Here is a 12,930-nt window from a genome sequence, read left to right as displayed (position 1 = left end):
CATCCAGGAGCCTCATTTCACACCAATTTGTTTCAGGGACAGCAGACTGACTACATGCAAGAGAATTCCTTTAACAGCACCTTCTGAATACTGATTGAGACCAACACTGGGATTCAGCCTTTTCAGGAAAGCTCTAATCCAGCATGAACACATGAACATAGCCACACAGGCGATCAAGGGCAAAGTGGGTCAATGTAAAGGAAAGGAAGGTGAAATTTTCAATTTAAAAGATGACAAATCTTGATATCATTTGCATACCACTCATTTAAGAAGGACCTTACCGAGTTAAAATTTCAAGTTGCTTGGAATGTCATACAAACTTTAGTTTAGCTCAAAATTATTCATACCCCTGGCAGATTTAGATTTAATTTTATAGTTAACTTTAATTTGACTATCATGTTTCTTTTTAAATGGAAGTAATACCAGTGGCAAAATGCAAATAACTGGCAAGCATTTATGAGAAGCATTTGATTGCTATAATGCCATTACAGACTGTTCCACAGATGAAATCGTTTTTGACTTATCATTTTTGTTAAAATATAACTAAACAGAGAAATCGATTTTTAAACTGATACACCTCTAAAACTATCTTATAGATGCCTGTGTTGCTCTCAAAAACAAACAGCTTGGTTGAATAGAATAACTCAAAATTTAAATCTTCCAGGGGTTTGAATACTTTTTAGCCTTACACATAACTCAGGGTTTCTGCATATTTTTATGTCAAATATCTACCATTTTAAGGGTTCAAATTATAACAGTTATAAGTCCTTTTTAGTTCATTTTAATTGAAAAGTGAAAAACGTCGGTATGGATTCATCCAGACATTTCTATTTTTGATGCACAAATAGTGAGATACAACTTTTGGAGAATGAGATACAGAATACAACCTGAAAAAGCAATTTTTTTTCCCACGCTATATTTTCTTTTTTATACCTATCCAGGAAAATACTTGAGTTCTGCTCTCTCCAGACTGCATAGGAACCTTGATAATGGAGAGTCATACTTTTTGAACAAAACCATCTAACCTTCAACGCAGCTTAATGACAATCTACTGCAAATGTGTCCTTTGGACCCAGCTAATATTTAGGTGGTCACAGGTCTTACAGGAGAGACTCTGAACACACATGTATGAACTCACAAGAAAACATTGATGAGACCAGTAAGTGTTTCTATCTAAACATAAAGATGACTTTACATTTTGATATATGCAATCCCATAGAAAACCAATAGGTAGTCCCACAGATTAGACATGATAAAAAATCCCAAGATAAAAGATAAATGGAAAATCTGCTTTCTCAGACTGCCCTCAGCAACCTTGGTGGCAACCCCACTGAAGGGACGGCTATCATTTACTATTAGCAGTGTACTTGTGGGTTGTAGGCTAAATCTGTGCACATATGTGAGCATATGCAGGAGAGGGAATGATCAATATAAGGGTAGTCAAGGTGAACTGACTGGGGGGAAGGTAATGGAAGAATGCCAGCAACAGAATAAACAAACGATTCATTAAACAGTAAAAATCGGACTAGTCAGAGTTGAAGATGCAGAACCTTTGACCCAATATGGGCCATGAAACATGGGGATAAAGCCACTGGATGTGATGACTAACATTGTTTCAATTGTGATATAAAATTTCCTTATTTTCTGATACGCTAACCTGCAAAAAGCTTGGAATTGTAAGCAACTTAAAAAATATGTAAACAAAGGATAAAATGAAGGACTGTACAGTGAAGAGAGTAGTGGAGTCCCAAGGGAAAAATAATAATTCAGTGAGGGATGATAACTACTTCATGTCCACACAGACTGAAGAGGTGCTGACAGACGATATTTTATGTGATCCATCACTCACTCACCCAAGAGTTCATAGAGGAGGTTGAGGATGTCCTTCCACGCTACGCCAGCTTCCTCCCCAGCCATCTCTCCGAAGTGGGCAGCACTGTCATACAGGTTCATCCGGTCAATGCACTTGGACAAAAGGGCCAGCATGCCCTGACAAAAAAAAAATATATAAGCACTTTTTCACATTTTGTCATATTAGAATCAAAAACGTCTGTGTATTTTATCAGGATTCTATTTAGCAAACCAAAACAAAGTAGTGCATTCATTTGAAGAGGAGGTAAATTGATGGATGACTTAAAAGATTTTTTACAAAAAGCATAAATGTGGCAAGTGTTGCATGCATTATATTCAGCCCTCTTTGATTTGATAGCCCAACTGCCTACATAAAATACATAAAGGCCACCTGTGCATGGCATAGTATTGAAATACATGTATGTGTGTGTTTTTGTGTATGAAAATCCATGTATATTAAGTTATTGTGGTCATACCGGTCATGGACATTCTATCATTGCTATCCTGTTGTCAGGTTAGACCTATAAGAATTACTGCACCTTGACAAGGATCACAGACCATATGGGCAGTTTGAAAACACAGAAAACAAAACTAAGATGGGGAAAGGTTGCATGAGATTTTTCCTTTGGTTCTCCAAACTAAGATGGATGCTAACAGTGTCTTTAAACCAGAACATAACCATATTTACAACAGGAAACAAAAAACCATGCCTCAGTGGAGATTTGGCCCACTCACCTCCTCCTTGAAGAGGTCTTGTCGTTTGATGAGTGAGCGAAGCAGATTCTGTTTTTCCTCATGCTCAAGCTCTATATCGGGCTGCTTGAAGTATTCAATCAGATCGTTCAGCGTTTGCAGCACTTCTTCAACATATCCGGCCACTGCATTCATTTCTCCAGCTGCAGTGGTGTCCAATGCCCTGAAAGTAAAGAATCACATTTTAAAACTTTAATTTTATTGGCTTTGCATTTACACTTTGGTATTGTATTTTTTTTTAGATATGCAGAGGAGCTTTTTGTGAATACTACTTCTGACTCACTTTATGAAGTTTTTGAAGAGGAATGTGGTGTTTCGGATGATGCGAGCAGCCCGAGATTCCTCATGCTGGCATCGCTGTAGGATGAGACCATCATCCATGTGGCCCTCAGAGTGAAGGCAGGCCTAGTCCAGGAAATACAAGGACATGTGTGTGATGTAAAAAATAAATTTAATTTGTCAGTAGTCCAACTCTTTTGATTGAAATGACTGAACAAATGATAAAACATGTGAAATCTTTTCACTTTGAAGGTTATTTAAAGACAGCTGAGTTTCATCTCAGCATTGCTTCAGATTTATGGGACCAAAGTTGCCTTCCTCAGCTTTACAGTGTTGAAAAACATTCTCCAACCAATTGCCAAACTTTGAATTCAGGAGGAACAGTGTGGCTTCTGTTTGCCATGGACCAGTGGACCAGAAATTTATTCTCATGGAATTGCTGAGTAGGATCGTGGGAGTTTAGTTTTTCAGCCCACATGTGTTTTGTGGACCATAAAATTGTCCAAAATGTTTATCAAGTATTAATTCCTTTCAATAGAAATAACGGGCCAAGCCCAACTCCAAACCACTCAAGTGGTAATATTAAGAGAATAAAGTCGTAAAATTACGACAATAAAGTCGTTACATTACAAGAATAAAGTTGTAACATTACGAGAAAAAAGTAATGACAGCTCATCTTCCACAAAACAAGCAATTTCTTCCAAGTCCGTGTGGTTCTTTCTTCGAAAAAGACACCAGTAATAATTTGATGCTGAAGTGCTAAAAGATTAAGAATGTCCTTATTTGTAAAACCCATACTAAAATATAACTGCCCAAGATGCTCAACATTCCTCATTTTAGCACATGGAAAAGTGTGCTTTTTGTAAGAGCTGTCATAAACATTCTGAGTTTATTCTTGTAAAATTCCAACTCTATTCTCATAATACTCGTACTCGTAGTCTTCCGCTTATCCGGGACCGGGTTGCGGGGGCAGCAGACTCAGCAGAGACGCCCAGACGTCCCTCTCTCCAGACACCTCCTCTAGTTCCTCCAGGGGGAGCCCAAGGCGTTCCCAGGCCAGCCGAGAGACATAGTCCCTCCAGCGTGTCCTGGGCCGTCCCCTGGGCCTCCTTCTGGTGGGACGTGCCTGGAATAACCCCCGAGGAAGGCGTCCAGGAGGCATCCAGTATAGATGCCCGAGCCACCTCAACTGGCTCCTCTCGATGTGGAGGAGCAGCGGCTCTACTCCGAGACCCTCCCGGATGGCCGAGCTCCTCACCCTATCTCTAAGGGAGTGCCCGGCCACCCTACGGAGGAAGCTCATTTCAGCCGCTTGTATCCAGGATCTCGTTCTTTCGGTCATGACTCAAAGTTCTCATAATATTAACACTTTATTCTTGTAATTAAACAAAAGAAAATCTCTTAGCCTGGCCCTAATACTCAGTGGTACTATAAGTGGAACTAAACCCGAAGTAAAAGGGGTTAAGCGGGGGTGTGATCAGGAGGATGAGGGAAAGTGGCAGCTAGCTTAATCTGACATACTAATACATGGAGAGTGAACACAGTGATGCTGGTGGTTTCGGCACGGATCGGTCTTTTGAGGTGGAGGATTTTTTTACCCTCCTTGTCACCAGAGGGAGGCTTAGTGGAGCCCAGAGGGCCTGGGCCTTATCAGTTCGAGCCACTGGCTCGAAAGCCGCCACTGCTGAGGCAGTGGGGGACAGAATGGGTCCAATTTTTGAGTGGTAAAGTGATGTTAGCTGCATCATCGCTAACATCGGCTAACTTTCAAAGCAGTAACAAACTTTCAGAAAGATTACATTCTCATGTAGATTTATATTATCTCCAGTAAAGCATATGATTGAAGGCATAAAGCATTAAACAATATAATCAATGCTCACAATTCCAATTCCGGAGTCACTACAGGGGCGTGCGTCTGAATGAGATTGGTTTTACACCCAAAAGCAGGCCTATGACGAATACATGTACCAAGCTGTACCGTTTGAACCAACAGGAAAATTCAACTCCAGTGACCACCGTTCAACCCACAGAGGGCAGCACTAAGAGGGTTTTAGGACAAATATTGCAGAATTAAACAAGTTCAGATGAAAATGTAAAAAATTGTACGGTACCATAAATGTAGCACCCTCAATGCCCAATTTATACAGTTTACATAAAGTTACAGGGAACCATAGCGGAAGGGCTAAAGAGCTCTGAGGTTTGCAACCTATGACTTTGGAAGGACTGTACGTCATTAAACAGCTTTTCCTAATTACAAGATGAGTGAAATATTTATTCCCACTGTCCGTAAGCATAATATTTACCCTTCTTTTCAGGGGACCAAGGCGAGACGATTTGGCATCAGGCGCAAGGTAGGAAAGCCACAGTCCAGTTGCCACATGCATGACAAAGCAGACAGAGTCTCCATACTTTATATCTGGAACTCCCATCCCATCAATATCCCTTTTTATGCCAGGATCGCCTTTTTCCTGGTTTATTTAGAATGAAAAGAAAAACATAACGATTAGCAAATAAAAGCAGAAAAACAGTATTCACTGACACAGGGTTGGAAATATGACAAGATGTGCAATAAGTATAATAAATTGACATTAGATGGTAATGACAGTCTGAGGATAAGAATCTCATTGGAGACAGGGGCAGGGATCATTAGCTTGGCTACTTTTCAGGCAGAGATGGAGCAATTCAATTGATTAATGTCAACAGCAAGTCAGGAGGAACATATTAATGCAACGTGCGGCATGATGAGGAGCTGACCTTCCTTTATAAAGGAGCTGATGGGCACAGGCTGATGTGGTTAGAAGATGGAGGGATTGGCTAAAAAAAAAAAGTAAATAAAAACTATACCTTTCCCAAATAAGTCCTGACTAATAACTCATGGCCTCTGTAGGAGGGGTCATTGGAGGAAGGATCATTACTCTTTGTTGTCAGGAGTTTTATAAGATTTTAAATGAAAGGATCTCAAGGTGGCTTATTCACCTCATTTCTGAGAGTTTATGTGAAGGATAACAAGCAGGCATTGCTTGCACAACAAAACATAAGATCAAATAGGAAGAACAAGAAAACAAGTTAATTGTGTATTATAGTTCAACTACTGTGAAGCTCCCTACAAACAACTTGTAAACCTTTGGAGTAAATATGAGCATTGATTCACTAATTATGCTATTTTCAGTCATTTTTCCAATAGGCCATATGCTTGATGGCAGTTTAAAATTAGGTAAACAAATCTTCATGCATTATTCTGTTACTCCAATGTTGGTAGATTTCTCTCAGCATTTTCTGTGAAAAGGGGGCTGAATTAGAATGGACTTGGACAACATGAATGTTTGCTCTAACACGTTCACATGGTAGTTTGCTCAGCAGTTGTGGAAAGGTCAGATTATGATGGTGACACAGCAGCTTATTAAAAGCTTCCTGCAACAGTGAAAATACTGCAATATTATAGGTGCAGCACAAAAGCAAGCTTAAGGAGTACAGACATGCTAGAGTTAGAGTCTAAGTTGAGAAGATATATTTATATAGAGTCTGATAAGAGTAACCTTAGATGACTTAAAGCAGAAAGCAGTGGCTTTGGTGTCAGACTTCTCTCTGTCCTGCAAGACCAGTCCCCGGTCTTCAGTCAAGGCCAGATAGTGTCCAGTGGAGAGATGGCGAAGGCGGAATGGCTGGCCCCATCGAATATGGCTGCCGCTCCAGCTAAACATACAGAATAAATGTCAAAAAGCTCTGAAACATGAATCATTTATATACCAAAACTAGAGAAGAAAGAAAAGAAGAAAGAAATCACCAGTCTGTTCTCTCCTATTTGACAAATTTCAAATACAGCATTCTACTTCATCTGGAGTGTGTCAGCAGTTCCTGCAAGATGAAGACAATGAAGCTATGGACTGGCCCGCCTGTTCCCCAGACCTGAATCCGATTGAGCACATCTGGGAAATCATGTCTCACTCCATCCACCAGCGTGGAGTATGTCAGTAGCATGCCCAGGCGTTGTAGGGAGGTCATACAGGCATGTGGAGGCCACACACAATACTGAGCCTCATTTTAAATTGTTTTAAGGACATTACATCAAAGTTGGATCAGCCTGTAGTGTGTTTTTCCACTTTAAATTTATGTGTGACTCCAAATCCAGGCCTCCATTGGTTAATAAATTTGATTTCCATTGATGATTTTTTTTGTGATTTTGTTGTCAGTACATTGAACTTTGTACAGAACAAAGTATTCAATGAGAATATTTCATTCATTCAGATCTAGGATGTGTTATTTGAGTGTTCCCTTTATTTTTTTGAGCTGTATATATATATATATATATATATATATATATATATATATATATATATATATATATATTTTTTTTTTTTTTTTTTTTCTTTTCAAGGAGAGAGACAGACTTTATTAATCCACAGGGAAATTAGATCTCCATAGCAGTCTATTATCAGTATATTTAAATACAAATACATATACTAAGGTAGAAATAATAAAAAGGTACAAATAAACCTATAAAACACAAGATAAATAGGTACATTAAAGTGCAATGGCAAGACGATGATACTAATGATATAATAAAGTAATTGTTAGTAACCATATTTATTATAATTGTAATATTTGTAGCTGTATATAATACTAGCAACAAAAGTAATAGTACCAATAGTAACAATAATAAAAAGCAATCATAATGAGTAATGGTAATAATAATGATAGTACAGGTACATAGTACAAAATGTGACAGATAGTATGTAGTCCAATTCTGTGATAGTGGCTCTAACAGGGATGGATGAATTGTAAAATCTATTTGCAGTTGGGAGGAACGATTTTCTTTATCATTCCTTAGAGCAGCGTAGTTGGATGAGTCTGCTCTTTCATTTGTCCACTGTTTTGTATTTGGGGTGAAAGGGACTATCCCGATTGCCAGCAGATCTCTCAACATCCTGTCCTCCACCACCTCTTCCATAGTGACATGTTTAGAGCCCACAATAGATCTGCTTTTACGAAATGTTTCCACAGATAATAGTTTTAAATTATTTAGTACCACTGCCTAATTTTACAAATGTTTTATTCTATTATGCAGTTTTATTTATAAAACACAAACAAAAGACAGCAGAGGAATGCCAAATAGGGCTTCACATTCTGTAGGATTTAGCCAGCAGTGACAGCTAAGAGCAGTGGCAGGAGAGTTTTAAATACAGTCTAGAGTGCTTGAGACATTCAAGAAAAGGGACTGATATAATTTATGAAGCTTGAAAAAGGTGTGTGTATGTTAGTATTTTATGACATATAATCAGTTCATTCAGTCATTTGTTTCGTCTTACCTGATCCTGAGAGGCTCCAGTCTCCAGAGGGAGCGGGCTCTTGATGCTCCCTTCCCCGCCTCATAGTTTACTATTCTGTCAGAACGACAACAAACGTAGGCATAATCATAATTCTAATTACTCATATCACTAAATTACTCATATCACACAAAATGAAGAGGTGGAAAGGAAACATCAATCAAAACATTTTACATAATTTTAACTCCCGCAAAAAGCAAAAAATGTAATAGAAATAAAATAGAATTAAAGCAACAGTATTTTGTTGCTTCATAATGTTTTTTCTATAAAAAGCTAATTTGTTGCTGAATTTTTATACCCAACCTTTTATTAAATTTGACTGAACCTATACTGTTTGGGTCAATTAGGATAAACACAATTATTTCTATTTGCCAAATGCCAGACACATTTTTTATTTTTCTGTTATTCAGAAAGCTGAACTCTCATATTTTCTTAATATTTGGTAGAATGACAATAGCTTGCTGTAATTTTGGACCACAGCAGCAAAGTTCCTTATAGCATTCTAACGTTTTACATGAAAGATGAAAAAAAAATGTTTTCCTTGTGACATAATAACGTAAATGCGTTTCTTCCTGTTGGATTTAAATCTCTTAGGCAGTTTATTACAAACCTCTGCTCTTCTTCACTCTTATCTGCTCCAGGGATTGTCAAGCTCTCGTCGTGACCATGACAGAGACGCATCACATGCCCGCCAATCAAAAACCCTTTAACAGCAGAAACAGCATGGAGTTAAAAAGGTAAATGGACTGAGTTTATATTGCCCTCTTCTAGTCATACAGACCATTCAAAGCCCTTTACGAGAGAGCTACATTCACCCATTTGCACTCACAAATGTGCACACATTTAAACAAAAATATGTAGATTAGAGCACCCTGATATGTGGCGGGAGGAAGCTGGAATAAAACCCAATCTCACTGAGCTGTGGCTCCTCCCACTGAGCCACTGTTGCTTGCCATAACCTTACAGAAACTGTTTATTATGCGTTTACAGCTTTACATTTATAACGACATGTTGGGAATATATGAATCTGAATACTTCAAACACTATTCTAAAATAAATGTTATTCTCAAATAAAATAAGCATAAATTGTCACATCCAATTGTCTATGGTTGTCGCTGACCTTGACGAAGGTTGAAGGACCCACCTACAGCCATGTTGCTTGATGAACAAGTAGGCTGGACGTTCCACAGGGTCTGCATGAAGGAGGCGTCTACCTGAATGTTGCCGTTAGAGTTGGAGAGATGCTAAAAGACAGAAGCAGGTTATGCTGGACTTCAGAAAGATAGAATAGTAAACTACAGCTGCAGAATAGGTACAAACAAATCACTTACATTCAGCCATATTTAAAAGGAGATATTCAAGAATTTTATTCAGATGCATTATTTTAACAGTTTTGCTTTCTTTAAAGCTGCTAAACAACATTTTAAAAGGTATGAGCTAAAACTCTCCTAAAAGAGTTCTATCGATGGTACTTATGTAATCGCACCTGTTTCAGATCATCAAATGTTAATATCTGACCTACATAACTTGATTAAAAACAAAATGCAACTTTCATATGATGATTTCATTTATTAAGCCATGTCTGATTGTCAGTGTGACATTTTTGTCCTAAAATGCTATGTTAATTTTATATCAGATATGACCGGATGCACATCTGACAAAGTTCCTTTTGTGTCTTGTCAGACCACCGAGTGTTTTCCCAAAGGTCTTTGGGATAATTATTTAGGCGTTTTGTCGGCAAATATTAGATGGGCCTTTGTGCTCTTTTTGGTTAGCAGTGGTTTTGTCTTTGAACTCTCCCAATGATGCAATTTTTGCCAAGTCTCTCTCTTATTGTTTAATCATGAACACTGACCTTAACTGCAGAGCTTTAGATGTTCTGGCTTCTTTTGTTACTTTCTAGATGAGTCATTGTGTTGCTCTTGGGTTAATTTTGGCAGTCCTGGGAAGGTTTTTTGTTTTCACCATGTGGATAATGTTTCTTACTGTAGGCTCTGAAGTCACAAAGCCATTCTGAGGCCATTACCAGACTGATTACAACAATTTTGTTCTTCATCTGTTCTTGAAATCTGCATATCTTTATATTACTTTTTGAGATTGTTTAACCTACTACATGCTGTCAGATGGGCTTTATTTAGCTCATATCTTGATTCTCCAGGTCAGGCAGGAATTAGGTCAGGGTGTGACAAGTAAGACTTCTGTATTAAACCAAAACTGATTAGATTAAATTAAACACTGCCCACACGAGGAATCACATTCAAGATCTCTGCACTGATGTCTCCAATATGTTACTTACAGTTGGCCTCTACGGTATTTTTGGCAGCAGATTTTAACCCATGGGTTACAGCAAAAAAGTAAAAACATTCACTAAACCAATTTAACTGTACAAAGAGAACCAGATTAACAACTATGTGGATCACAAAAAACCTCTTCAAATTATCATATGTTCTATACAACTCACTTTTGAAAATGATGTTTGTTCAGAAGAAATAAAAGTCTGACTCTTTGGCCAGTTTGCTATAATTTAGCACCTCTCTCCCTGGAGGAGGTGTTGGAGCACCCACCCGAAAATATTATATATCAAAAAGTTTCATATTCCTGGCATGTCAGAGCGGATCCCTTCAGGCTATTTCACTTTCTGCCTCTTACTCGCCCTCTTGAAATTCCCCTGTCCCTTTTCGCAGAGTAAGTTAATTGAGGTCGGGAGTGGAGCAGAGCTTGGGAGACAGCAATAACTTTAAACCCATTAGTCAGACTGGTAAGTAAAATGCAAATGTTTTCAATATGCATAGAAGTGTTTTACAGGTTATCTGGTTTCCATCACAAGTAGCAAAGGTTCCCCGCTTTCATTTTAAATTGCCTTGTCACTGTGATGTTAGCTGGAGCTGTGATCAAAGCTACCATGAATAGGCTGACTAATGGTGAGCCAGACCAGGGCACCTACAGACATGGGTCAAAAAAGCTGAAAAACTATCACCTTCTTTGAATTGCTAACAGTTCTGTTTAAGAGGCAAAGAGAAAAAAATATACAATATTTTACGGATACATAATATGTGCAGCTCTAGATGCAGCTGTGCTTGTACTATTTAAAGCTTTATAGTCAACTAAACAGCTTTACATTTTATCGACAGGTTCATCTCACTAAATTGGAATATGTGATCAGATGAGGCTCATTTGTCAGATTAAAAGTACCTTTTGAAATCAATCTTTAAGTAGATATAAAATATATTTCTCATTAAGCCCACATTTCTGTATTAAAGATGTTTTTTAATTGGTCTGATGCAACACTAATCTCAAATGTTTTTTTTTTTTCATTAGCTGTAAGTGAAAAACAGAAAGAAAGGCAGCCATGTTGTGGGAGGTTTGCATCTGTGGCAGACTCTTTCCATTTTTAGTGGATAAATACAACAGTCCTCTATGAGATGTTCAAAGTTTGAAATGTTTTCTAACCTAACCCTGCTTCAGACTTCTCTATACCTTTATCCTTGACCTTACCTGATGTGTTCCTAGGTGAGAACCTCGGTATTGATCCTGAGATTAAATCTACAAACAGGTAGACATCTGAAGGCAATTGGTTGTTGGATTTTATTTAGGGTGGTATTTCAAGGTGCTGTATATCGGGGTAATTATTGCACATAGTTTTATACTTTCACTATAAAAAGGGTCCTTACTAAAGTTACTATTATTATTAGCTTTAATGTAACTGCTTAACCTTCTTGTGGACAAAATCATCATTTGGGGCTGCTGCTACAATTGAAATTTAGTTGTCTAATTGAGGTAAATTAATTAATAGTACATTCATCTCCGCTTTCTCAAAATGTTTTATTTTTAGGTGAGTACTGAAATGCAACTTGCCAGGTATCTTTCAGTGGACACGCTGACGAGAATCAGATCATCTCCAATGCGGACTTTCTCTCCCTCGGATCTCTGCTTGGATGCAGGATGAATTGTCCACCAGCAGGATTCTCCTAAAGGCATAAATACATTGAAAAACTCAAACTGCTGATTAGGTGAAACCTGAAAGCTTGAACAGGTCTGTAAATAAATGCACTCATTTAAAAGTAATTTTAATAGCATTAAATTCTCATCCAAGAGAGCCATTGTGAAAAAATTGCTGAGTTTGATAAATCTTCAGTTCAGCTGTTATATAAAAAACTACACTCAGCACACATGGAGTTACAATATTTCAATAATATAAAGTATTTATTCAATCTCAAGGTTAATTCAAGGTGATTCATACTCATTCAGTGCTCATTAGTCATACTGTACCTATTGAATCTTCTTGCAGTCCGACATCAAATGACAGCTTGTCTGTCAGAGACCTTGATGTCTTCAAACAGGTCAAGTACTGGTGAGTAAAAAATGAATTAGTGTTGGGTCAAAGCTCTGAGCGGCTTTCAGCTCGTTGAATTATGAAGTAAATGTGAAGCAAAGTTGAAATTATTAATATTTTAGAAGATAGGATGTGAAGTTTTAGTGCTGAATAATCAGTATATTAATTTATTAGTCAATTAAATCAATTCAGGAACCAACTTACTATGTCAAGTTATTAATAACAGTACTGTGAAAAAACCTAAAGAGCTCCTATTTTGTTTTTTGCTTGTCTTTTTGCTTCTAAGCAGACTTTCTCAGAACCTTTTAAAGTGGTTTTGATCATTGTCACATGGTGCAGTGTTAGGTGCACCGTAGGCTACGGTCTTCAGCGCAGTTGTCCCCAGTTTGA

General features: G+C 37.9%; 1 protein-coding gene across 2 annotated transcripts in view; it reads right to left on the bottom strand.

Annotated features, from left to right (window-relative positions):
- The window catches only part of ryr3 (ryanodine receptor 3), a 153,647-nt gene that overhangs the window by 101,726 nt on the left and 38,991 nt on the right, over positions 1 to 12,930 (bottom strand). For both annotated transcript variants that reach the window (XM_047387608.1, XM_047387609.1), the window contains exons 5-14: positions 12,477 to 12,555; positions 12,063 to 12,175; positions 9,352 to 9,451; positions 8,818 to 8,911; positions 8,190 to 8,264; positions 6,420 to 6,576; positions 5,187 to 5,351; positions 2,888 to 3,009; positions 2,587 to 2,767; positions 1,854 to 1,989 (exon numbers count right to left, since the gene is read on the bottom strand). In XM_047387608.1, the coding sequence (XP_047243564.1) occupies positions 1,854 to 1,989; positions 2,587 to 2,767; positions 2,888 to 3,009; positions 5,187 to 5,351; positions 6,420 to 6,576; positions 8,190 to 8,264; positions 8,818 to 8,911; positions 9,352 to 9,451; positions 12,063 to 12,175; positions 12,477 to 12,555 (1,222 nt within the window). The remainder of the gene's footprint in view (positions 1 to 1,853; positions 1,990 to 2,586; positions 2,768 to 2,887; positions 3,010 to 5,186; positions 5,352 to 6,419; positions 6,577 to 8,189; positions 8,265 to 8,817; positions 8,912 to 9,351; positions 9,452 to 12,062; positions 12,176 to 12,476; positions 12,556 to 12,930) is intronic.

This window comes from Girardinichthys multiradiatus, chromosome 15 (assembly GCF_021462225.1).
Source record: "Girardinichthys multiradiatus isolate DD_20200921_A chromosome 15, DD_fGirMul_XY1, whole genome shotgun sequence".
Classification (NCBI taxonomy): domain Eukaryota; kingdom Metazoa; phylum Chordata; class Actinopteri; order Cyprinodontiformes; family Goodeidae; genus Girardinichthys; species Girardinichthys multiradiatus.
The sequence above is the reverse complement of the archived record's forward strand: the minus strand, read 5'-3'. Positions and strand labels throughout refer to the sequence as shown.